Source organism: Streptopelia decaocto, assembly GCF_964273445.1.
Source record: "Streptopelia decaocto genome assembly, chromosome: 1".
NCBI lineage: Eukaryota > Metazoa > Chordata > Aves > Columbiformes > Columbidae > Streptopelia > Streptopelia decaocto.
This window is the reverse complement of record NC_138663.1, coordinates 191,532,243-191,560,095: the sequence shown is the minus strand read 5'-3', so window position 1 is coordinate 191,560,095 and position 27,853 is coordinate 191,532,243. Positions and strand designations below refer to the sequence as shown.

Genomic DNA, 27,853 nt, shown 5'->3' with positions numbered 1-27,853 from the left:
GGGAATTTATTTGGTTGGATTCCTATCTGTGCACAGCTGCTTCTAAAAAGGAAAATAGTGGCTGAGTGCTTAAAATGGTGATTTTTAAGGACATGCCCTGATCAGGATTTTTTCACAAGAACCCTCTGTGAAAACTAAAGACAAGGAATTTGTCACAGCAGGGAGACAGAGCTAACAATGAGAGTATGTAAAAATGGCTGATAATGTGATTTGTGGTTTGGTGGTGGTGGTTGGTTTTGTGTTTGTTTGGTTTTTTGGTTTTGTTTTTTGGTTGGTTGGGTTTTTTTGGGTTTGGTCTGGTTTGTTTTTTGTTTATATTATACTGTTACAATCTTTACATTTACTTATGGAACAAAACTACAGGGCCTGACAAGGGCCCTTCAAGAGGCCCAGCTCATGAGGGCTGGGTCCTGGCAGATCCAGATCCTCTGCAGTGTGATGCTCCTCACCTCGTCCAGATGAATGCACAAGTCATGCTGTGACCATCGCACACAGCAGCTCCTCCATCCATTCCTGCAGCAGAAAAAATACTGTATTATATTGACATCTCCACCTCCCCACCCTCCTTTTTTTGCTAAGAATTTTATTGGTGTTTGCTCATGGTCTTCCAGTGGGTGAATGGATTTTACACAGGAAACACACACTAGATTACAATGTACTGCTGTGTTATGAAATTTGACCATAAAGAAGCATTTGCACTTGGTCTGTTTGGCTCTGGCTCTTTATTAGGTGATGGAGTGGGAAACTGCAAACTAGTTTCAGTGAGTGAGCCTTTTTCTTAACATTGCTCATGGACGTCCAGCAGCTGGAGGATATATTCCTGGCTGCAATCAATTCATCGATATGTGGTGTGTGAAAATCCAGACTCAGAAATGACTGAAAATGCTGCCACCATTGTACAGCATCCCAGCTAAAGACTCATCATCTATGTGTAACACCCATGCACTGACATTGGCCAAGACAGCTCTGTGCAGAGCCCTGAGTCCAAGCCAGGCTAAAGAAGTCCTTGCAGGTACACAGCCTGGTGGAAAAGCAGAAGGCTGCACCTGGAGGAGAAGATGATGGTATGAAGCTGGGAGTGGGTTTGTAAATCCCATTTTCTCTTTTAGATTGAGGGGGCCAGATTCCAAGGTGATGAGTAAAGGATGGGCAAGGCTGCAGACAGAGAAAGCGTGGGTGTAAAAATTAGTGTAATGGCAATGATTTTAAGGAGCCCAGAACAATGTATAAATTACATGAGCTCAGCCTCAGTCCTGAATTTAGTGCAACACCTAAGGGCTAATTTGCCATCTGTTTACTTCCAGTAGAGCTACAGAACAAGAAGGTGTGGAACACCTTGCTGCAGCACGTGGTCAGTGCTGGACAGCACAGCTGCCCTGGGAGCACTGCAACATAGCTCTGGATTTTGCTAGAACTTGTCTTGGGACTTCACTAGCGATCTGTCATCTTCCTTTTCCTTTTCAGTATTTGTGAGTACTGGGAGTGCTAACCAGCAGGATAGTGGACACTTTTCTAACCCAGGCACCATCAAAGGCTGAGGAAGAGCACATTTCCCTGTCAAAATGTGCTGAACTGTGATATGAAACTGTACTACCCGCCTCTTAGCTCTCCCTGCACAGAAAGGAACATTCTGCATCCCCACTGAGTGCAGTGCAGCTCCCGGGTGAGATCTGCAGATCCACGTGCCTCAGTTCACTCTTCATGTTTTCTCTGCACGGTGAACAGTTCCTGAAAGAGTCTAAAGTGTGTATATGTATATGCCAGCTATGAATATATGGGGACAGTGATGGGGGCTTTCTCCGTAAAAATGCTTCTGAAAACAGTTTTTAAGTGTCTGACTCAGGTATGCAGGTTTACATGTTTCCAGCGAAACTAAAAGATCTCAAAATGTTCTTGGCTGGCCTCAGCAAGGTTTAATTTCCTCCTTAGAGCTTAAGACACTTCTCCTTTTTGAATGAATGCAGCTCTCACGGACACACTTTAGTTCAGACTGACTCATAAGAACACACTTCAGCAGCCCTGAATTCAGAAAGGCATTTGAGTGCACTTGAGCACCTGACCACAGCAAGTGTGTTCGTCATGACCACTACGTCCCCATAGGGACCAGCTTAATATAATGGACTTTTAATTACCTACTCCTTTGCTGGCTGATCCCGCTACACCATCCTGTAGAGAACAGTTCAGACCTGTAATTATAATTTAAATACTATAAACTTCCAGCTGAGCAAGCCAACAATGTTTATCATTTAGCATGTTGTGGTTACTGTGAAGAAGGATGCTCCCTTCGGAACCTTGCACCATTTTCACTACGCTTTTTTGCACTAATAAGATATTATTTTTATTTGACACTATAATAATTTTATGAATCAATTTTATTTATTACCTCTCCTCCTAGAAATGTCTGGATGCCCTTCCTACACCTTTGACCAGTTCAAGAGCATACCAAGAGACTAGAAAAAAAAAACAAAGACACTCTTCAGTCAGTGATTTAATCCAGCTTTCCAGCAGCCAGCTGTGGCCATCTAAATTAAAAGTACACATGGACTTTGCATGGGGCTTCACAGAAGCATTTTTCAGATTTCCCTTGAAGATAACAAAGCTGTGATATGACCCATTCAAAGCAAAAGCTAGGAGAGGGACTTTCCTAGATGGACCTGGCCTGACCATGAACAGTTGTTCTTTGGCCCTTGAGCCACCTAAACTGTGCTTTACCCAGAAAAAGTTATGTTTAAATGCACACATTTTGTTGGACTCTGTCCTGTATAGAAGATTTCACACGCAATATTAAAACATAAAAAGATAGAGACCTGCCAGTAACCGGGAGTGGTGGCGCAGGACTGTAACTCTCATTTCGTAGCTCTCATTTCAAGGCCATGTCATGATACACGTATTTCGTGCACCCTTCTCTCTTTTCTGTCCTTATTCCAACCCACGGCCTCCTCCCTGCCACACCAGCTTGAATTTTTTTGAACCTGGCATCTGCAAAGACAAACCCTTCACCCTAATTTAGCCTTTCGATCCTCAAACATCTCTCCATGCCCAGGGCTTTTGGCATGGTGCTGTTACACCCACTTTCCCTCCAGCTCCCCACCTTACTGTCACCATTTCATCCCCTGGGCTTCTGTCATGTTGGACTGACAACCAGCATGAACACCAAAACCATCTGTGCACACCCTGAAGATGGGATGGTCAGGACACAGGGGGTCAGGTGGCCCCACAGCAGGTATCCCTGCCGTGGGACCTGTGCGAGCGTTTTGGGAGACAGGGAAGAGGCAGACCAGACCCAGGCCAACAGGAGAAGCCGTGGAAGACATACATGCACTTGGGGCATTAATGCAATGGCTGCACCTCTGAGCAGTGAGAGCAGGGCCAAGCCAACCCGCCAGGCACAGCCCTCTCCTAGAAAAGCCACCAGTCATTGACCTTTTCATCCCCTCCTTGTTGCCAGTGCCCAGTTTCTTATGAACAACTTCCAGTCCCCGCAGGAGGGATGGCATTTCAGCAGCCCCACTGATGATGACCCTGAAAGTGGAGGGAGATGTGGTGGCTACAGCTGCTGCCAAACACCCCAGTGCTCCAGAGCAGTAAGGAAATACCGGTTTGACTGCCACATGCCCTGCCAAGGGATGTTACAGGACTATTAATTGCCCCAGATGACCTCTGGGCGTATTAACACCTACTCTTTTTCAAACAGTGGTCACTGCGCGATCCAGTGCCTCCTTCCACTGCGAGCTGGTTTATTCACATTTTAATTGCTCAGAGATTCATCTACAGACAGTAATTTGTCAGCTGCCTCCGCAGTTGAAACCACATCTTCTCAATCCCACTGGCAGGCACTGGCAGCCTGTTGGCAGTGTGCTGGCTGCCAGCCCTTGGACAGGTGACGTAGGTCTGCAGCAAAATGCTGCTACTTGGGGATCCAGGAAGGAGACACTTGGATCAGCCACCTCATTTCATCACCTGAGTGTCTTGGCACCATAGAAATACTCCTACTAGACACATTGTACTCATCTGCTGTGTGCATTGTCTAATAGATGGGACATGTTTTACTCTCAATCAGTTCTGGGATGGTCTGATATGAACCGCAGCATGCCTGCCGTGTACTGCAGGGTGCATCTGCAAACCATGTCTGGCATGCTCCAAATTCATATGTCTCCCATTTCCACATACATACTGTGACTGCCGCTTCAGCTCTTGATAAACAAAGCAGCTATCTGGATGGCTCTCACTTTTAACAAAGCCTCCCAAGATATTACTAACTTTGGTCCTTAAACACTTTTTTCAGACGACCAGAGATAATAAAACACACGTGTGTGTCTCTTGATGGACCTTCTGCCCAGAGCCGAAGCAACAAAGGACCTCTAGCTGAGGATAATGTGAGCTCGGACTGTCTCGTTCCCCAGTCCTGACATCGATACAAGGTGCACAGCCTCACTTCTTCAGCCTAAAACCCAAGGTGGATAATGAAAAAGGAAGGGAAAAGCTCAAGGGTTCAGTTTATTTAAACAAGTCCTGCACTTCTGAACAGGTTGCACCAAAGTGACCTGTTAGGTAGGGTGCAGCAACCGGGATCTGAAGTGTTTGTTCAGTTGGCCCAAAGGGTCCCAACACACAGAGAATGAGCTACAAGAAGAGTTTACCTTTTACTGACCACTTTAGTTGGTGAAATGTATTTTTTTCACAACTGAAACAGAAAAAGCTGGAGTTGCAAGATGGAGTGAGAAACAAACATGAGGCAGGGAAGAAGAAAAAATCAGAATGAAGCCAGCGAGGCACCGGCTTCAGACCAGCTAAACAGATACTTCTGACAGACCAAGGGAAAGGTGTGGAAAACAGAATAGCTCACAAAATTAAGAAACTGAATGCCAAATTAGCTATTTCCTTGTACTCAGCCAGCCTTCATCAGTTTTTCATACACATTTGAGACTGTCAGAAACCAAAGAAAGAAAAAAATGAAAGCAGATTTTCTTGGAAAACAGATTAAAAACTGAACAAACTACTAAAACGACCTTGTCTTGGGAATTTGGCTTAAACACCAGATTGAATCAGAGATAACTAATTTGATTACGTAGAACAAGTTATCTAAATCCCTGCTCAGGGAAAACACCGCCAGCAATTCAGTACTGTTTTGCAAAAGGCCTTCAATGTTAAATAGTTTCAGCAAAAGCAACATCCACAGACACATGGCACTTCTCAATGCCTGAAGAACATGTTTGTTGGGCAGGTGTCAGGGCAAGACAGCAAATTAAATTTACAGGAAAATAAGGAAATTTGCAGAGGATGGTGAGGAATCAGGTCAGAGCAGAACTTACCTGTTCTCTGGCAGCTGAGTTGGGTGACAGGTCTGAATAGCACAGGGGCTTTCTTGCAGCAGGCAATTAAATCTCCAGTTCTCAGGGAATTCCTGTTTCAACCCCATAGCGACAGTGTGTACTATTTGCACAAATCTTCAGAGGCAGAGAACTGTAATTTCAACTCTCATTTGTAATGAATGGGATTTACTATGGCTAGCATGAATCATTTTGATAACACATATAATTAGTTTTATAGAAGTTTTAGTATGCTATAAAAGTTTCTGTATCACATGTATTCCCCCAGGTCCCTCTTGTAAAATGATTCTGTTACAACTCTATTCTTCTGGAAACTAAAGCATAGACAACTGCGCACATCTGTATGTCAAGAGTAGCATTGTCAGCCAAGACATTCATGGCATTTTTGCTGCCTTTTTAGTTTCTAAAATCCATGTGAAGAAATGCAATCACTGCTGGACTCCAGCATTATCAGCTGTTCAAAGCTGAAGATAATACTAATTTCCTCCCAGGCCGTCAATAACTAAGCTGCCTCCATGCAGCTCATGGCTGCTGAGAGCAGACGCTGCGGCTCAGCTACCAGGAGCTGGGATGCCTGTCAAATGTCCTTGGGGAAAATGCTCAACAGATATAAATAACATAGGCCTTTAATAACTTCATTTGAGCTATGCAAATTTACCCTGCATGAGGATTTGGCTCTATACAGAGGGCTGCAAAGCGAGTTAACTTGATTCCACCTTCATGAGGAAGGAAAGTGAGCTTGGTAGGAGTGTGCACTACGTGACACCAGCAATCTCTTCAGACTTTATAAGCATTTTTTCTTTCATATGTGTTTTGAACACTGAAAGCAGGCTCTGATTGAGCCTTGTGACCACTTCTGAAGGGTCCCATTAATAAACAGACTCTGTTTTTAACAACTGCCCTGCTAACCCATAGTGAGTATGCCAGAGGAGGTCACTGAGCTTGCCCAACCCTTACCTCAAGGGCTGCTGCAAACATCAGCTAAACACAGGTTTCTGACCATGCTGAAGGGATGAGCCACTGTTCAAACACTCACTTGATAAATTACCATTATTCATGAGATCCAGCTGCCTGGGGTGTATTGGGAGCTGCTGTCCTGTGGCGTGTGACCTAAAGGGGCTCATCCATCCCCACTTGCCCCAGCTTGGCCATGCTTCCCCTTCTCAGCAGGTCATGTTCAGGGCATTTCCCCAAGGCCCATATCTCCCAACTTTCACCTCCCATGGCACAGGGAAGGCAGGTGAGAAATGCTGCTCAAGCACGAGATGTACTTCAGGCTACGTGGGCATGTGCCAGCAGCAGCTGTGGGCAGGGTGGGAACAATCTACCATGCTGCCGTTGTGCTTTTTCTCTGATGTGAGGAAAAAGGTTCAACAAGGCCAACTGCTGGGTCCCGCACTTGGGTCACAACAACCCCAGGCAGTGCTACAGACTTGGGGAAGAGTGGCTGGAAAGCTGCCTGGTGGAAAAGACCTTGGGCTGTTGATTGACAGCTGGATGAACACAAGCCAGCAGTGTGCCCAGGTGGCCAAAAAGGCCAACAGCATCCCGGCTGTTATCAGGAACAGCGTGGCCAGCAGGACCAGGGCAGTGATCATCCCCCTGTACTCAGCACTGGTGAGGCTGCAACTCATATTCTGTGTTCAGTTTTGGGCCCCTCACTACAGGAAAGACATTGAGGTGCTGGACAGAGTTCAGAGAAGGGCAACAAAGCTGGTGAGGAGCCTGGAGCACAAGTCTGATGAGGAGCAGCTGAGGGAACTGGGGCTGTTCAGCCTGGAGAAAAGGAGGCTGAGGGAAGATCTTATCGCTGTCTACAACTACCTAAAAGGAGGTTGTAGCATGGAGGGTGTTGGTCTCTTCTCCCAAGCAGCAAGTGAAAGGACAAGAGGAAATGACCTTGAGTCGTGCCAGGGGAGGTTCATATTGGATATTAGGCAAAATTTCTTCACGGAAAGAGCTGTGAAGCACTGGAACAGGCTGCCCAGGGAAGTGGTGGAGTCACCATCCATGGAGGTGTTTAAAAGGCATTTAGACAAGGTTCTTAGGGACATCGTTTAGTGCTAGAGTTAGGTTATGGTTGGACTCAATGATCTTGAGGTTCTCTTCTAACCTAAATTATTCTATGATTCCATATGATCACAACCACCAGTCAGTCACAGTCCAAAACCTCAGCTACTCCCACCTCGTGGGTCATGCCCCACTGCAGCTGTAAAAGCAGAGGGATAAGGAGCCATCTGGAGGTATCTAAGGAGTGAAGTGAGGGAGCTGTATGGAGCCAGGGGAACATCTACCAAAAGCCACTTCATAAGACCCAAGATGTCCTGAAGATTAATTAAAAGCATCTTCTGCAACTATTTTAGTATTGTCCTACATTATACTATCATTAATGTATAAATTCAATTATATATGACAGGCAGGAAAAGTAAATGATGGTGGTATTTGATGATGGAAAAATGGTGACGTCAAAGAAAAGAGAGTAAGTTTGGCATTTTGAGGTATTCTGACTTTAAAACAGGATTCCCGACACTTAAATTGGAGCCGTCTGTGCTCTCTATGTAGTTCCAGGAGCAACAAAGAGGCATGTTGAAGAGCTGGTTCACCCCATCCTATGACAGGCAGGATATGTCCGATTTTGAAGGTGCCTGTTTCTTCTCATCAGGCGTGAAGGCAGCTGGAATGGCAACCTTCACCCACTACAAGTTGCCTTAGAGGCAACAGGCTCATAGACAACTACTTGGCAAGAAGCATCCCACCCCATTTCCTCTGTGATTTCAGATCTACACACCAGCAGAGCACCACCTAGTCATCCTGTCAGATCTTTATCAGCACTTTGCTTCTGGTTTAAGCGTTTTGTCTTTAACAGATTTTTGTGATACTTCCTCCGATCAACAAGCCGTAACGATTTCCTACAACCGCGCAGCCCCGGCGTGCCGCCGCGCTCCGTGGAAAGAGCCATCTGTTGCAGAGCAGCCGCAGCTGACTTTAAAGGTAAACAAATCTCAGCCCAGGGAAGATCAGAAGGGCCGACAGGCAGTCCTGGGGCTGGTTTGTTCTTCCTTATCTTTTATCTCCTTCCCTCTCCTCCCCGAGCACGCTAGCTGTTCTCCCACGATCCTTCTCCCAGGGAAATCCGTGAGCTTGCTTTCTGCAGTCGTGCATTTTCAATTCTCGACTTATTTAAGTCTCCTAATTTTAATGTTATATTCCCCTTTTGGTAGACTGCAAATCTGCCAGGGTAAAGCACTCACTTGAACTCATTCCTGACACCACATAAATAAATCGCTGGCTCTGGGAACAGAAAATCTCCAGTCCCGTGCCCAGAAGCAATCTGAAGCAGCAGATGCACAGGGCCTCCCACGTCCCGGCAAGCAGAGGAGGTGCTTTGGCTCACATCACTTTTCCAGCTCTCCACTGGTGAATTCCTCCCCAGCCGTGATGCCGTCAGCAGGACAGTCACCCAGCCAGCGGGACTTGCTGCCCTCCTGGCAAAACCTTCCAAAGACACTCTGTTCATAGCTCGTAAAACCAGAAAAGATGGCTGTCCCCTGGCATAACTAAGGGTTCAGGGCTTCTCTGAACTAATCTGAACTAGGGAATATTTTTGTGAAAACTGTCCAGTTTTGATGTACGCTTCTAGTGCTGGCCAGTCAGCCCCAGCGCCATCCTTCACGTGTGTTCCAGTGCCCAGTTGTCCTTGCTGTCAAAAAAATAAATTACAGGAAAATTTGTCTAATTTAAACTTTTAGCTACCAGCTCCTGTTAAACACTTGTTGTTAGACCAGTGCTCAACCTTCCAAATTTCTGCTTCTGTATCACAATTAAGATTTGTTAATCTTCTGATAAAGTGAAATGCATATTTGACGAGCCATCAATATTGCTGTGTTATGACCTACACTCTTCATTTCCATTCTAGTATCACCTATGACACTATGCTCCATTACTTTGAGATATATTCGTTTTTTATTTTTGCATGCTGATTGAAGTCTGACCCACTGTACAAGCTGCTCCATTGAAAGTTTTTTATCAACACATGAATTCCTCCATCTGGCTTTCCACTGAAGACAAAGCAGAAATATTTTTGAACACCTCTGCTTTCTCTGTTCCTGACAGTGTTGTCATTTCCATTTTCGAGCTATTGCTTTGGAAAGAAAACCCTCTTTTATTCTCCCCAAGTTTTTATCTCAGAGGTCATTTTGCTTCTGTATCAAGCCCTTTTTATGCCTGGTTTCTAATCTCTGTTCAGTTTTTCCTTGCTCTGCTTCCCTTCTCTTCCCTGCCTTCTTCACTTAGCTGCTGCCCTCTGCTCCTGTTACCTCTCTTGGTAAGGTGTTCAGAGAACTCCATGCAGCACCACCTGCATTTATGTCACCAGAAAGCAATTATTAAGCAATATTCCAGTCTATCTTAAGTGAATCAGAAAAATAATCAAATCAAACATGAAAAAGAGTTGACACCTCAGGTCAAACGTAATCCACATGTTTTTCTGATGTGTCTTAATTATGTGTTATTATTTCAGGATTGCATAAGGGTATAATTTCTTCTGAAGATGTTCACTACTTATTTTCTGTAGCAGCTAAAATCCAAAACATAGTAGAATTTCAGATTAAGAGCGTGACGCTGAGCTATAGTATTAGAAAACCAACTTTTGGATAGCTCGTTCAGCAGCCCCAGTGGGAAAATATGGAATGCTGGAAAGGGATTACAGTGGTTTTTACATTTAAGAAGAGCTACACTGCTGGTCACAAGAAAGGTCTCACATTACTGAAAGTACACATATTTGCTGGAAAATAAAAGTCTTTCAAAAATAAAAATAAAATGTTAAAAAAAGAAAGGAAAAAGCATCAGACACTTGAACAACTGGAAGCACTTTTAGAAACTACCAAAAAGAGAAAAAAATTAATTTCCCTTTCTGTAGTAAGCATGGTAGTGGTGATGTGATATGTTCTCAAGAGGCTTAATCACAACTACTGTTCAATCCTCCAAGGTTATTTCATAAATAAAAAATTAGTGGAATCAACAGAGTTTCTTCACAAACAAACAAACCAACCAACCAACCAAAAATGGAGCTGTCATTCTGACTTATATTTTTCTACCAGTTCCCACTTTTGTCAAAGGTCCCAAGAGCTATGAATCTGCAACAACAAGCTGAAGTCTGCTGTGCTCTGGCAAAAGACAAGATTTTCTTCCTTTCTTTAGCTATATCTGATTTCAGTATTAGGAAGGTGTTTGACATCACTCTGATGAAAACTTGAAAAGACTGTTGTTTAAAGAAGGATCAAATGAGACAGTGAATTAAGGAAGCAGTAGTAGCCAAGGGCATAAAATGGTGTGACTACTACATATATTTTGATAAAGTATCTACACTCTAGAACCAGCATCACTTGCATTTCTTTCAAATTAATCTCTTGATTTTAATCACTCTGCTAATTTCGCCAATTACGATGCTTTATTTTCTTTACCATAGTGCTCCCAGGGCCATGTCAGCACTAGGATTTCCTTTTGCTAAGTTATTTTTGTCACAATGAATCTTTCAACATGTGCCAACTCCAGATAAACATTATTGGTAGCTTGCTCCAGTACAAAAAGCAGGCAATAAACACCACAAGGCTCCCTTAGCAACACCCTTGAATTCCCTTTAAAACATACTTCAATTAAATATTCTATGAGGGGCTGTCAAATTTATGTTCATGAGCTATTGCTTCCTTTTGAGAGCTTCTCATCTTCACAATGTGTTTTTACTCACACTTAAATTCAAATTTGTTTAGGTTTTGTGGTTTTATTCTAATCACTTAAATGCCAGCAAAATACCACCCTAGTTCGATAAGTGAAACCATTCATTTGCTCCTCAGTGGGACCAACTGCAGATACAGAATGTAGCCAGTCAGACATACAGCACAGAAGCCTTGTTGTGATACATGTCTAAAAATACACCTGCGACTGTTTAATCAAAACATTTCGTATCTAAAAATGTCATAACCCAGTTCTAATACAATGGCAGCACTATTCATACAAGACAATGCAAAAATAGACAAAGTGAAAAAATAGGGTAAAATATAAAATTATACCAAATAGCACAAACTCTGCTAAAAAAGGGCCAAATCATCCAATCAGCTCCTCGTCTTATTTATCCCTTCTCAAACATCCATGTTTTTAGGTAACCTTCATCTTTATTCTTCACTTGCTCCTCACCCAGCTATTAGCCCACATCTGTCAACCTTGGTTCTCTTCCTTACTTGTCTCTTCCACTGCCTTTCTGCTGAGCAGGATACTTCCAATACCTTTTGTAACAACCTAGAGAGGACCTCAAAAAGACAAAGCCATTTCTCAAGAAAAAGTCAACTTTTTTTGTTTTTTTTCTAGTAGGCACTCCAATACCATTTCATTATTTACTTCAAGAGAAAAACAAAACCCCACCAGTAATATTTCTCATGTTCATCCCTCACTATATAATGTGCAACCTTAAAATGCTCCAGCCTATTCTGGAAAAACATATTTGTTTTGAATGATTTTGTGTCGTCCTTCCCCCCAAACCTGCTTTCCTGTATTTTAAACAGTTCCCCAACACTCATCCACTCATCATTAAAAGTAAACTCCATGTGAACAAACACGCAGGGACCAGATTCAGGCCATACCTTTGCAGCAATGTTGTCAACATATTTCCACAGTAATGGTTCTCTGCAACGGAATCATCAATACGCCCACAAATCCGTATTCACCAAAACACGACAGACTTCATCCAGTAAAGCCTTTAAAGTAACGGTGACAAAACTAAACCACCACTACACAATAAAACAAACATGCCTAGATAACAGATAAAAGGACAACAGGACCCAGATAATGGGAGAATACTCCTCAGAAAACAATTGCTGACCCCTGACCACTGAAGATCAGTGGAAGATCTGCAAAGGATAAGCCGAGCAACTAGAACACTAGCTCTGTTGGATGTTTTAAAAACTACCAAATCAATAGCAAGACCCGTTTTATGGCACCTTGTAAATTCCATTCCTCCTCCCAACCATTTTATGCACCTGATACAAAGAACGGTCCATCTTTTGTGTTTAACTTTGAAGTTTGCTGTTCTGTTCCAAACATGAAGAAGACCAGCTCAATGGCTCTGTATAACAAAAGATACTATTTCTACTTACAAACACGGTCACACATATACCCACTGGATCAACACAATTACCAAAGCATGGCTACCTTCCGTGTTATCCGCTAGGAAACACTCATGCGGTACCTATTTTACTCTTTCATCTCTCTTTTTTTTTTTTTGTGTTGCAAGATTATCTTTCTTCCACGCCCTAACATTTTCCACCACGTACCTGTATGACTACAGTTTTTCTTCTCCCATCTTTTTGTTCACTACCTCAAATATAGTTCCCAGTTTTCCACTTTATCTTTCTTTCCAATTTCCTCCCCATTGCAAACACAATTTGCTTTTCCCCAATAGGGGATTCCTGCAAGGGACAGGGTTAAACGAGTTTAAAGAATATCCACGAGCATGTGAGAAAGACCCAGTTCTGGGTCGTGACACTCACTAGCTATGTTCCAATACTGAATCCAATGTGCCTATCAAAAGATCATTCATATCACTCCACTCACCCTGAAGATGAGTTCAATTGCCATTTAACCAGCTGTTCCAACAACATCAAATTTTCTAACAGTAAAGTAAGAGGATTTGTTCTCTCAAATTCCATGCTTAAGTTTCTACACAAAGGAAAGCCATCATCTTCATAAACGAAACCAGGTGATTCAATGGAATTATTTATTACTATTCCACCAACATGAATATTCAAACTTTTACAAGCGTTCACCAAGAAGCAAAACCAGTCACAACAATATGGTATCCACAATTATGAAAATGTATGCAATGTTCCATAAAATACTTCAATTCTGAAGAACATTTTTAGGAGTCCATGAAAAATGTTTCAAAGTCCTGGTCTAAGTCTGAAACAAGGGCATCCACAAAATCTTCCACTGAAGGTGATTTCTGAAGCATACCTGCAAAACCAAGAGAACAGACTCTTAGCAAGAATACTGTGACCTTAAAAGCTTTGTTAATAACAACGCTTATTGCTAACTAACTTTTAATGTCATGATATGATAGAAATGGCTACCGTGTTTCTTTGTCGAGAAATACAAGCAATGTATAGGGATTATTTAATTTCTTCAAGCTACCTGTTACACGTTATCACAGAGTTGACAGGTTTCAAGATTGTTAATTGATTTTTATCATCACAATCTTGCTTTAGCAGGGAATTATAAGCATTTTAAAGTAATGTAGCCACAGACTGTCATTTCCAAATGACGGGAATAAATCCATGATTGAGTGGGTATCTTAATCCTGATCTGCTGAGTCTCAGGTCTCACTGAGCCAGAAAAAAAAAAATCCCATATTTTCTCAAAGTGTTACTCACCTTAAAAACATTTTATTTAGTATTCAAAGTACAAATATCTCTGAAATGTACAACAAGGCATGAAACATACTTAAACAAATGCATTTTCAGTGCACTGCACTGTTAGTTTTGCCTTTTCACAGCACCAAGACTTTACCTTTTATTAAGAATTGTTACTAGTGCATATGTTAGCTGTAGCAGATGGCTAGAGAATAACAGACAGGGAAACTAGCATAATGAAGAATCACACTTAAATGCTTTGTCAGGTAATTCTATAAGCAGACCAACTAAAAGTCTCACACCTTCCTCCCTAGAATCCCAGTCTTTAGAAAGCATGGGAATATATACTGTAAATTATTTTCAGATGTTTCTTTGTATTTAACATTACATTAATGTGGGTCTTTTCACTGCTATTAACATTTTCAAGATTATATATGGAAATTTACTGCATTACTTGTACCAGAAAAAAAAACAGTGCAGCTGCCAAATAATGTAAAATTTAATCTTCGTACTTCTTTGAAGTGATCTGTTCTTTCTGACAACTGCCAATGTAAATATAACCTTGTTCTACCCTTTCTGATCAGCCTACCTACAGAACATAATTTTATATTCTTTCACATCCTCAACAATATTTGCTTTCAGTGGAAATTATAATTGCATGCTGTGAAAAGACCGGAATCTTTCACTGCAACACAATGATTCAAAACCCACCAGGTAACAGACCAGCTTGAGGTTATTTTTTATGTGACCAAAAATAATGCTCTTGCTAAGACCTCGCAGAGTCCCATTTCAATCTGAGTTAAACACATTTCGCATGCGTCATCACAAATGGCCATGACCCAGTAGATTAATACTGAACACTAAAGGAAAACAAATATCTAACTATATATAGGTTGACCAAAATGCTGTTAAATGAAGTTTGCATCAAGCTATTTTCAGAATGAAAGAGAACAGAATTAATATTTCCAAATACTTAGTAAACTTTTCATCTACTCTAATGTAAGTAAAATTGCTGTGGAATTACTCCTAGTTCACAATGAAAAATGACTTGCTATATGCTGGGCTGAGAAACAGATGTGTCCAGATACCAGCAACTAATCTGCCTTCCCCAGAGAGCCACGGCCTCTTGCAGACTCCCCCTCTCTGGTTCCTGGCTGGGGGACATGCATATTTGCTCCCTAACAACCAGTTAAAACTCCTACTATTTTCCCAAAGTTTTCTCAGAAGTGGAGAGAATGCCTTAGAAAGGTGACATGGACGGCAGCCCACTGGAACATGTACTGGCATGCATGACTCTGGAGCTTCACCTTAAACTCAGCTGGAGCAGTCCAGTCCCAACAGTGCAATTCATTTCGCCTTTCTTTGGCCTCATTTTGCCCCAGACATTTACATCTGAGCTAACTGGCTCTATTTCTATAGACTGAACAGTGGGAAGACTTTCACAGGTGCCCCTCATCTGGCCTCTATGATGAGTTGTGCCTATGAAGAACCTACTTTTCCCTGTATCCCAGAAAGGAAACCTAGATGAATAACTCAGGTATAAAAATTTCAAGTTGGTGAAATTATTCCTTCCTTTCAATTTTTAAGATGTGGTTTTATACAAGAAAGTTTTTCTATAGCCAATACGCCCTTTTCTATGGAGGGATGACTAATGCTGCACAGACAGTATATAAAGATGGCCACAACAGACATAACCACGACTCTCCAAGCCCCAAAATACAAAACCACACTTCCAATACTGACTTTATGAAAAAGAGCCAGCCTGGATAATGCCTAGCCAATTCATTTGACACACTAAAACTTATTCTGCTGGGGACAATTTTTTAAACTACGACTATCAGAATGTTGCAAAAGAAGGAAAGCTAACAGTATAATGATGAGGGGGAAGAGACTGATGCTGGGATTATCTTCAAATAGATTTAATTTCCCTCTTACATAAAAATGGTAAATCATAACAAAAACCTTCCAACCCTGGATATTACAAAATGAATAAAAGAAACATAATTAACTACAGTACCCTCGAATGAATTTTAGTGCAGCTGAATCATGTGTTTTCAAATCTTACTCAAAACGTGCTACAAACTGCATTTGTTTAGACTTCACATAGTTTGTTTTAAATATGTAGGAAAATTCAAAATCTTTCTGGCACTAGTGATGTCAAATGAACTCCTACCCAGTACTTCAAACTTCCAATAACACAAACAGATTTCTTGCCTTACTGGTCTACTGCATTGCTATTTTCCCATCACTGACATCAGAAGCAGACACTAGTAAAATTTGATTTTGCAAGGGAAGGATGAAGAGTAACTGAGGTCATTGCTGAAGAACTCCTACTGCAGTAAAATGATCATGCACTTATGAAATAAATAACCACAGATTTTAGAGCAGACAACTCCAAAAGAAACAGACACTGATGGCATTTCTGTGTTTTAACCTCTTACTCTACCCAGATGTGTTAAAAATGGTCATGTCTCCCTTTAAACTCCTGTAAACTTTAAAGCAAGATCAGCTTTGATATATTGTCAGTACTCAGCACTTCAGCCTAAATGATTTAGTAAGATGTCCACAAGGTCTGAAGGTTGTAGTTTTAAAATCTAGGAGTGTATTTTATACATTCAGCCCAACTCCTATTTCAGCTCGGTCTCTCCCAAGCCTAAGGCAACTGCATAGCTTATCTGCTCTGCTTTGAAGTTTTCTTTCACATTACAGCGCTGTGGTTAACCACACCCTTTTGAGAGACAGCTTAGCTATAACCTACAATCACTGAAATTGGGCAAAGAACAAAGCCTGTGGCAAAATTTGGCCTCTGTCCCTTTGGAACACTAATTACTTTGGGACCATGTAGTTTGAGTTAACATATGTTGCCATTTGCATCAGTTTTAGGATTTATGCATATTCCTTATACTTTCAAAGAGACACACAATCATTATCTGAAGATTTTTACAGCCTCTTCAAATCATCATTATTTCATGAAATACAATTTGAGGCATGGAAAAACAAATTTTCAAACTGCACGGGAGCAAATGCATGTTTATTTACAGATTCAGTTGGTTTGATTACCATGTACACAACTGAATGTCTGTCTGCAATATAACACAGCATTAACAAATCGAGAACAAAAACTTCACATGTATTTCGCACAAGGTCTTCTTCAGAGACCCAAAGGGCAATGTGAGTGCATCAAAACTGCAGGAGCAGCACATTCCAGGATCTATTCCACTCTCTCAGTTCCCAGATCATCCAACCCAGTACTTTTCACACTGCAATTCACTTTCTGCCTGTGCACCTGGGTTTCCTTCCAGTCAGGAGTGCCAAGGGAGAGAGGGAGGGATGGTGCACACCTGAATCTTGTTCAGACCTGCAGCCAGCACACAACTGGACCGGCAAGGGACACCTGCACTATGTATCTTTAAAGGAATTTGGAATCACTAATGCCACACAGTTCTGAGAAGGAGAGGGTCTGAAAGAGCCATGTGGCCAACCCAAAATGACAGAGGCATCAAGTTTTTCTCAAACTGTATTTTCTAAGGGGATTGGGGGGAAAAGAAAAAAGGAAGCCTCTTGGATAAAGCATTGTTCACTCATTTTTAATTGCTCTTGCTATCCATATTTACAACCATTTCTGTATTTTGGAGATTATCAAAGGAGTAAAATAGGTCACTTCAGAACATGTTAAAAAAGGTTTCATAAAGCTTTTTTTTTTTTTTTTTTTTTTTTAATGGAAACAAATGCCAAGAGAATGAAATGAAAACAACAACAGAAAAGTGTATTGTGTTTTCTAATTAAAGACTAGTCCAAACAGGAGTCTTGTCAGTAACTCCACTGGATGGCAGGTCAAATCCTTTATCTTCCCCAATCAGTACGTCTATGGAATCATGTGGGGAAAGATGAAAAGGTAGGATCATATCCAAACACAAAAGAAAGACAATAGATAGCTTCTGAGACAAAAATCCTAACAAAGAAACTGCATAAATGAAATGTACTTGTTAAGTTATCTGCTTTCAGTCAATGAACATGGCTCACTTCACAATGAGATACGGGGTGAGGCTCACTTCAAGGGTGAGGCTACATACGTGCCTCCAGAAATCAGACTTGTACAAGTGCATTTTGTTATATAAAAAACACGTCTGAAATAACAGCCACAGAACTTAAGGTTTTTGAAATATGGCACTAGTGGGCACAGAATCCGGACTCTTTCTCTGAAGAACAGTAAAATCAACAAGCTTTTAAGTGTGGTGCAATCTGTGTTTAATCAGGAACCCGTTTGGTCATCTGCTATGGGAGCACAGTTTTGCAACTGATGAAAATAAACAAAAGATGGAAATCAAGTATTCTGAAACATCCGGGATGAAAAGAAAAAATGCAGCAAAAGGAGTCAGAAGCTTATGGAACTTAAACAAACTAAAGAACAAGTAACTGTTCTTACTTTTCTCCTTAAATTCTCAATTTTTGTAATAACTACAGAGCAATTAAGTATAAACATATAATAAGCTTTTCCATCATGTGTGTTCTATGATTTAACTTCAAATAATCCCAAACAAACAATCAAATTATTAACTTGTCAAAAGACCTGAGTCACCTCAATTTCATTTTCAGGGAGTCATTCAAGCATGGTTGTTTAAGTTTTGTACTGCCTATAGATGAACATCACAATACTTACAGGCAAGGAACCTGCTGATGAATTCTGGTTATTTTTATTATCTTGAATACCTTCTAAATTTTCTTTTCAAAGCAACATTAAAGAAATTCAGAGTATAAAAGTGAAATTCAGAACATAAAAGTGGCCAATGGGGTAATCTGAAGCAAAGGAGATGTACGCTTGGGTGTCAGAGGATACATAAACCCACAGGCCCTGAAGGGATGCTGAGTGCCAAGGCAGCTGGCAGATGGCATTGCAAGGTGACTCTCAGTAATCTTTGATTCATCATGGCCACTGGGAGAAGTGCCAAAAGACTGGAAAAAAGCAAATGTAACTCCTATATTCAAGAAGAACTCAGGGAACTACAGGCTGGTTAGTCTCATGTCTGTCCCTAGGAAGGTAGCAGAGCAGCTAAGCCTGGAAACCATTTCCAGGCTCATGAACAACAACAAAATCATCAGGAATATTCAGCAAGGATTCACTGAGGGCAAGTCATGCTTAACCAACATGATAACCTTATATGATGAAACTACTGGCCTGGCAGATGAGGGAAGACTGTGGATATTGTCAACCTACACTTGTGCAAGGTTTTTGACACTGTCTCCCTTAAGAAACCCACAGAGCAGCTGTCGATGTAGTGGCTGGATGAGCAGACAGGGAGATGGATTGAAAAACTGGCTGAACAGCCAGGCCCGGAGTGGAGTGATCTGTGCTGCAAAGTATAGTTGGATGCCAGTGACTAGTGGTGTATCATGGGGGTCACTATTGGGTTGATTTGGATGGGGCAGAGCTCAAAAAAGAGAAGTGCAAAGTCCTGCACCTCAGGGAGGAACAATCCCAAGAATGAACATATGCTGGGGGCCACCCAACAAGAAAGCAGCTTGTCCAAAAAGGACCTGGGGGTCCTGGTGGACACCAAGTTGAATAGAAGCCAGCAACAGGCCCTTGCCACAAAGAAGGTGAATGGCATCCTGGGCTGCATCAGGCAAAGTATCACCAGCGGATCAAGGGAGGGGATCCTTCTCCTCTGGCCTCTGGTGAGGCCACACCAGGAGTGCTGGGTCTGATGCTGGGCTCCTCAGTACAAAGAGAGACATGGACATACTAGAGAGACTCAAACAAAGGGCCACCAAGACGACTGAGTGACCAGAGCATCTCTCCTACGATGAAAGGCTGGGAGAGACGGGACTGTTCAGCCTGGAGAAGAGAAAGCTCAGGGGGTCTTATTAACGAGTATAAATACCTGAAGGGAGACTGCAAAGAACACAGAGCCAGGCTCTATTTAGTGTTGCTCAGTGACAGGACCAGAGGCAATGGGCATAAACTGAATCACAGAATGTTAGGGATTGGAAGGGACCTCAAAAGATCATCTAGTCCAATCCCCCTGCCAGAGCAGGAACACCGAGATGAGGCTACACGGGAATGTGTCCAGGCGAGTTTTGAATGTCTCCAGAGAAGGAGACTCCACAACCCCCCTGGGCAGCCTGTTCCAGTGTTCTGTCATCCTCAATAAGAAGTTTCTTCTCATATTTAAGTGGAACCTCCTATGCTCCAGTTTGTATCCATTGCCCCTTGGCCTATCATTGGTTGTCACTGAGAAGAGCCTGGCTCCATCCTCATGACACTCACCCTTTACATATTTATAAACATTAATGAGGTCCCCCCTCAGTCTCCTCTCTTCCAATCTAAAGAGACCCAGCTCCCTCAGCCCTTCCTCATACAGGAGATGCTCCACTCCCTCAATCATCTTCATGGCTCTGCACTGGACTCTCTCCAGCAGTTCCCTGTCCTTCTTGAACTGAGGGGCCCAGAACCGGACACAATATTCCAGGTGTGGTCTCACCAGGGCAGAGTACAGGGGAAGGAGAAACTCTCTCGACCTTCTAACCACTCCCCTTCTAATACACCCCGGATGCCGTTGGCCTTCCTGGCCACAAGGGCACAGTGCTGGCTCATGGTCATCCTGCTGTCCACCAAGACCTCAGGTCCCTTTCCCTACACTGCTCTCTAACAGGTCATTCCCCAGCTTATACTGGAAACTTATACTGGTTGTTCCTACCCAGATGCAAGACTCCACACTTTCCCTTGTTATATTTCATTAAATTTTTCCCCACCCAACTCTCCAGCCTGTCCAGGTCTTGCTGGATGGCAGCACAAAGTTTCCTCTGAACATCAGGAAACACTGGCACCAGTTGCCCAGAGAGGCTGTGAAGTCCCCATTCTTGGGGATATTCAAAAGCTGTCTGGACATGGTCCTGGGCAACTGGTTCTAGGTGGCCCTGCTTGAGCAAGGGGGTTGGATACTTCCAGAGATCCCTTCCCACCTCATCTATTATATGATTCTGTAATACTGTGAAAACATCTTGAAGCCTTGTGCCATTTTTGGTAAATCAGAAGTGTGTTCTCTTATCACCATATCATTCATGCTAATGCTGACGCAGAGGAGTTACTGCCCTCTGGTTCTCCTGTTGCACATGAACAAACACACCAGCAGGTCCACTACTGTTACTGACCTTAAAGTGACACAAAGTTCTGTTTAGTGATTATTCATTTGCTGATTTGAACAAAACCAAAACAAAACAACAAAAAAAAAAATCAAGCTGTACATAAGATTTTTGGTGACATCACACAAGATCCCATTATTCTACCATTAATGCCAAGTTCGCTGTCCTGCAGTATGCACAACTATTCCTTAAAAACAGTTCACTCTCTTCTTCAAACCCCCCGGCTGCAGAGCTCTCACTTCTTCATTACTCACTATTGGTCCTGAGGACTCACTGATGAAGTATCTGCACTAAATGAAATGAGAACTATAAGCATGAGGACTACGAATATTCAAATGCCTAAAACATCTAATTATTGCACTTGTGTGCTTTCAATGTACCTTGCAATACTTCATCATATTTATATTTCCTTTAAACTTACAATAAACCTGAAATTTCCTGGACTATTATGTCATTTTTTCAGGTTAATATCAGTAACAAGTCCAAAATAACTGATGCATACTCTCAACCCCAAACTGATTGGACCATGTTCCACTGCATTCTCACACATGCAAGAGGGAAATCCATAAATTTTTTTTAAGTTCATCCAGAGATGAATTCTGCAAACTTCATTTCAATAACATTTGATTCAAGAGAGCACAGTGCCAGCAACCTCAACATAGCCTCTAGGACATTCCTGGAAGATCTCATGCTCAGTAAAATTAAAAATACATCCCAGAAACAGAAGAGAGCATAAATGGTGTTTAAAACCATTATTTCCTTCTCTACCATATGACTTGCAATAGAATTGGATTTACTTGTAAAGATGTGCATTCCTGCCTTGCAACTACAATCCACAATCTTGAGCTGCAGTTTTCTGAGGTTACAACCACAGGCTCGTCAAGACCAGTAAAGAAAGGTAAATTTTCAAAGTCATGCTGAAGGAAAAGCAACCCTGTTGATCAGAAATATAAATAGACTTATCTAGAGAGTATATAGTTACTTAATACATGATGAGTCTAAGGAGAACAGAGGTTATTGCTTCAAACATATACAAATGGGTCAAAGAACTGAAATGTTCTAGTTATGAAACTGAGCCAAGTTCATGATGAAATACAGACATGTTACCACTGTGTTCCTTATCTGTAGAAAAAAGCCACAACTTCCAGTCTCCCAAACTGGAGCAATCAGAGGTCAGCAAATTAATATTCATCTTCAATATTAACAATTTCAGAGCAATTTGAAGAATCGCCCATTAGATGAAGTACTTACCAAGCACTCATATCAGAAATAGTGACACTAATGTAAAATTGGTTGGTTTGAATATTGCAACATTACAGAGGAAAGTCTTTATCCTGATCTCATTGACAGATCTGAGAAAAACTCAGCAGCTTCTCAAACTTGTTTTATTCTCCTGACATAATTTTTTTTAATATATGAAGTGCAGTAATTTTGCTATATGAATGATTTTAAAAAGCTATTTTCCAGACTCAGAAGGCAAATATGGTATTGAGGCAAATAATGACCATGTGCCTTTATTAGTCTTCAGACTTCCATTTCATTAAAATGTATATTCAAGGTACTAATACGACCAAAAGTATTTTGATGATACTAAAATGACAGGGCCAAAGCAAGTTCAAATTCTTGTATGCAAAATAAACAGATCTATTATGAATTCCACGTATGTAGAAGTTACTCATTTTTTGTATCCAAAAATGGTGTCATCTAACTTCCTTCAACTATATGATACTATTAGCATGAATTATTTAGACAGCCTTGTAATACAGTCACTTCCAACACTTCACCTCAAATATCTGTGTGTCTTTTATTTTGTATGTCACAAGGACTTCTACTGATCATGACACAAAGTTGATAACCAGTCCACTTAACTATGTAAAAGAACAAGTTTTCTTCCCTAAGTCCAGTTAAAACCATGATTAAACTAAAAAGATCAAACTGGGAAATACAGCTAAATTATTTCTTCCTTGAGCAAGGGAATAAAACAGTTCTAATTTTTTTCTACCTTGTACCATAAGTATGGGCTCTTTTCCACCGCCGTGTGCCAGCATCTCTCTACGGTAACGCTCACCCATTGCCCTGGAGAAGCACAGATGTTAGAGTGATCTGCAAATGCAATCTGTTAAACTTTCAGTGAGGTTTTCTTCTAAATCTTCCGCTATGAAACAATGACTGCCTTGAATCCATGTTGACTTCTCAAATTCAAATTATATCTAAAATTATACTATAAGTAACTGAGCTAGACAAATTTTATGCATACGAATATGTGTTGGTGTTTATAGAAGTTAATTTGCTAACAATATTTTAGCCTTCATTGCTCCAAGGGGAAAAGTTGCTCTGTTACAACACTATAAACATTCACCTAAGGTATAAGAACACTCAAAATTTGTGATCTCACAATTTACTTTTTAATTTCACAAAGCAAAATGAGCAGGACAGATACACTTAGCTTTGAAGTCAATGACATGAAGCTTGTTTAATACCCACAGTTGCTTTTGATTTCAATAGAAAATTACAAGTAATTAGGCACCTATGAAAATCAAGCCCTCTAATTACATCTATATATGGATTTCAGCATCTCCCAATTGGCACACCTGTATTTTAAAACATCGACATGTGGTATTTTGCACCAATGAACATGTTTGAAAGTACACTTCATACCTGCGGCTATTTCCTGTTCTGTAATCCTCTTAAAATCAAGAAAAAGGCTAAAAACTAATTGTCATTAAAAAAAAAAATCAACCTATGTGGCCCCATTTGTTGCATGCTTTCCAGAAAGAAGTAGCACAACACTTCATTCTACTTATTATTTTCTCTGTTTTTACCTATCAAACGGGTCCTGAGCAAAACACTGTTTCCACACCATGGAGGCAACAGCCCTAGACATGAGGTAGGAGTAATATTTGGCACCGTAGCCCACGAGATGACTGAATCGCAGCTGCCAGGCCTGTAAGGAGAAAACAAACAAAAAAACAGAATAGTAGCCATCCTTTAAATAGTTCAGCATTTTCTGAAGTATGATGGAAGAATTATTATACTAGTAATGACAAACAGTTAAAAAAAAAACACCACACATCAAAACACACACCAAAACTAACAAACAAACAAAAACAAAACAAAAGGAAAAAAGGAAAAAACCCACCACCACCAGAAATCCCAGAATGAACACATCCTTTATTATAAGAAGCATTTTTCAGCTGAAGTACTGTATGTCCAATATACTGATCATCACAATTAAAAATATACATCAACAGGAACAGAATTAGAGAAAACCAAGCAGTAAAAAATGTATTCATATTCAACACTACCTATGTTGTTCTATTGGTCTTGAAAGAAAACCACCATTACCTTATTACAAGTAACACCATATTTTATCATCTACCATGCAATGTCACACTTGGAAAAGTTCAATCTATAAACATTTGACACACAAAAAAATTATAGTAGGTACTTGCATTTGTTACTATATAAAACACAGCTTCCCATATGCCAAAAAACTCAAGAGGTAGACAAACTACATCCACATGCGATGCCATTGTTCACAGATTTGTTTGTACATTTCTGGATGTATATACATAGCAGATGACCATCCATAATTATATTATTATTCATTTATGTATTGTTACTTGGCTTTATGACTCATTCCTGTGATGGTGGACTCCTTTCTTAATGCTGTTTGGTGTTGACTGTTTACTTATGTTTTCTTAGCAGAGAAAAATCACAAGTATTCGTACTTTTCTTTTCTTTCTTTTCTTTCCCTGACAGTACCAGAGTAGTCTAGACTGCAAGAGACCTCTGAAGGTCATGTGGTCCAACCTTGCTCAAAGCAGGGCCAGCTCTGATGAGGTTTCTCGGGGCTCTGTCTGCCTGAAGTCCCAGTATCTCCAGGGATGAATGTTTCATCATGTCCCTGGTGCAATGTGGAAAGGCAAGCAAGTCCAAGGTGAAAAGCCTTTGTTTCCCTACAGGTTTATACACATTTTTTGAACTGAATATGGATGAATATATAGAGGAAGGAGTAAAAAACTTAGTTTGCCCTTTTGGCTCTCTGAGGAAACCAAAGAGGAGACAAGTCCCATATCTTATTTGTCCTCCTATCCAAAATCAAAGATCTTAACATTCTTGTGATGTGACTGTGGCCAAGATTTTTGTAGGTATTCTAGAAAACAGAGTTTTAAAGACAAACTGGAAGATAAATAAAGTGGCTGAACAGATGTTTTAAGTTTAAAACCATGGGCTGTCAGATGCTCATTCTCATCCTACATGCAGTGGATGAAATTCTGAGGCAGCCACAAAGAAAAGGGGCTTTAGCAATTCATTTCTCACAACTATTTATCTTTGACCGCGATTCATTATAATTATTTTGATATTATTATATTATTATTCATTGTAAGTAACAACCTCATTTTTGACAGCTGAAATAAACTACGTTTCTTTATTCGATAAAGTGCTGATCAGCATCTTATTCTCCGTTATCCAAGTCAAAGATTATGTGTATGTTAAATAAATTGACCAACTGAGAGTGTGGAAATAAAGTATTTGGCTTCTAATCAGCCTTTTCACCTTAAAAAGGGTAGCAAACAGTGGCCTATAACAGCTTATGAGAAACAAAGCTGTTAGGTTCTTTTTCTGAGCAACACCTACAAATCAAGTTCTCAAAGTGAGCTGTAATTCAGCCATTCAAAAGCTTCTTTTGACAAGATGGTTGTCTCTACCCTAAGACAGGTGTCCAAAAATAGACTGAATTTGCCATAGGTGACCATTTTAGCCTCTACTGGTAGCCTGCACAACCAGTTTAAAGTAGGAGCAGAAAAGTTAGGGAAGATGAAAAATTCACCAGCCTTCAATTTTCCAGTGTGTCTTGAAGCACGATGCAAATTCTAAAGAATGATCAACTTTTTTTTCCTTTAAAGTAAACAGCAATGGTATTGTATCTCATTGTACTGCAAGTACACAAAAACATTCAACTTGGATACAGATTCTCCAGTTTGCTCTGAAAAGTATTATGGTTGCCGTGCTTATACTTCAAAGCTACAGTTTTTCTTAATTATAACCATAATCACTAAACTAAAAGCACATTTTGAAACAGATCAGAGAGTCCACATTTTTAGAAGACTGAGCAGGAGAACATGTCAGTTTTTATTTTATTGTGTAGTAAGTTTACAAAGTTAAGATTAAAGGTTTCAACTTGAAACTACAACTCTCTCAGGAATGTGGAAAGCTTTGCTGATGAATTGATTTCACATACTCAGAAATTTAAGTAATTTCCAAATAGGTCATTACAGTGAAAAATCCAATTTGCTTTTTCTGTAACAAACAAAAATAATTTCTATGAGCTTGACATAGGGAAGAACGTTTCCACCTCCCCATCAGAAAGGAATTATTGTAACTAGGACAGTATGTCTTCGTCAACAGCTCATATTACATTGTTCATGTCAAATGCTCTTGCATTTAATGGGCTGCACCTAAACCCGCTCATCTGCACTTCTAGGATGACCAACCATCCCATTCATCAGGATTCTGAAACTCTCTATCACAAGAAAGCAAGGAGAAAAGAACATTTTCTCAGCAAGTTGTCCAAGACCATGAATTTGTTTCAGAGTTTGCACCTAGAACAGGCCTCAGCACCCTCTGTTTAAATATAAGACATTTTGTTTGACCTCATCTCTGCTAATATACTGAAGTAAGAAACTTCACATTGCTTCATTGCAAAAGAGAAAAGGAAAGGATATAGAAAGGCCAGGGAGAGACACTGCTCGTCTCTCTCCCCGTGCTTGGGGAGGCTCTCAGATATGATGAAGTTGAGAAATCAAAAATTCATTGGCAACAGGTCAGTATCCAAAAAAGGAAACAAAAATAGAGGATGAGTCAATCAATCTTAAGACAGATGCCTAAGACAGATAAGGTATACATGACTCTCTCTTCTTTCACTGCAACACATAAGGAACATACTTTCAGACACCTCAAGTTATCTATGATGATTACCATCCACACAGGCACACCGCAACTAAGATTGTTTTCATGCTGCAAACAGCAGTCAAGGAAATCTGATTATGAACATTGCTATTCCCTAGTGAAGTTTGAAGCCTACATTTTATTTTTATTTTTTAACCAGTACAGATTTGCCCCACTCTAGAGTATTAATAACTCTAGTATGCTATCTTTCCCTGACACAACATTTTTCTCAGTCCTTACTCAAAGTTTCTGACCAGGAACTCCCAGTCTTCAATACTTCACCACTACCTGTTACCCATTACTATTAATACATTTTTATTAATACATTACTCAAGTACATTTTGTGATTCTATGCTGTTCTAGCAATTAATGTTTCAAAACTGGACTTTGCTACCTGTAAACAAATATTTAAACATTAAGACATATCCTCTACCCTAATTCACATGGAATAACCTGTATGAATTGAAAAACTACCTATTTCGTACAGATGAGATTACAATCAAGGCAATAAAACACTCAAAAAGGCCAAGAATATATAGGCTAATACGCCTTTAAAAGCTTCTGTGATCAATAAAAAAACCAAATACACCACTGTAAATGTATATAAAACTAAATGGTTCACCTTTTTACATAAAACTTCATTGTAATAAAATTAGCTATGGATGCAAAATTACTTGCTTTTCAGCACTGAATGATTTCTTCATATTAAAAATAAATAAAAAAAAGACAAGACATCAATTTTCCTTTTGGAAAGGAAAAAGGCTAGACATGTAGAACAGGGGCACTCTCCTCATTAAACATTATATTTTTGGTAAGCAGCTAGAAAGTTAATGAAGACTCTGAGTAATCACCAACTTCAAAAAGTTCCATGAAGCCATTCCAGGAGTTCATAAAATAGTGCATTTTGCAGCATAGCCCATGGGTTATGATAATATGCCATCCACAGGTCATGTTCATGCCTGCTTTTTCCCCAACACAACAGACTGAAATAAAGGTGTTCAACTGATCCACTGCACTTATTAAAGGGGC

At 40.6% G+C, this 27,853-nt stretch overlaps 1 protein-coding gene across 1 annotated transcript in view; it reads right to left on the bottom strand.

The window, feature by feature from the left end:
* Window positions 1-13,081: 13,081 nt before the first annotated feature.
* The window catches only part of MIPEP (mitochondrial intermediate peptidase), a 77,141-nt gene continuing 62,369 nt past the window's right edge, over window positions 13,082-27,853 (bottom strand). The window contains exons 17-19 of the mRNA XM_082044690.1: window positions 23,695-23,816; window positions 22,875-22,948; window positions 13,082-13,334 (exon numbers count right to left, since the gene is read on the bottom strand). Of these exons, the coding sequence (XP_081900816.1) occupies window positions 13,240-13,334; window positions 22,875-22,948; window positions 23,695-23,816 (291 nt within the window). The 3' untranslated portion in view covers window positions 13,082-13,239. The remainder of the gene's footprint in view (window positions 13,335-22,874; window positions 22,949-23,694; window positions 23,817-27,853) is intronic.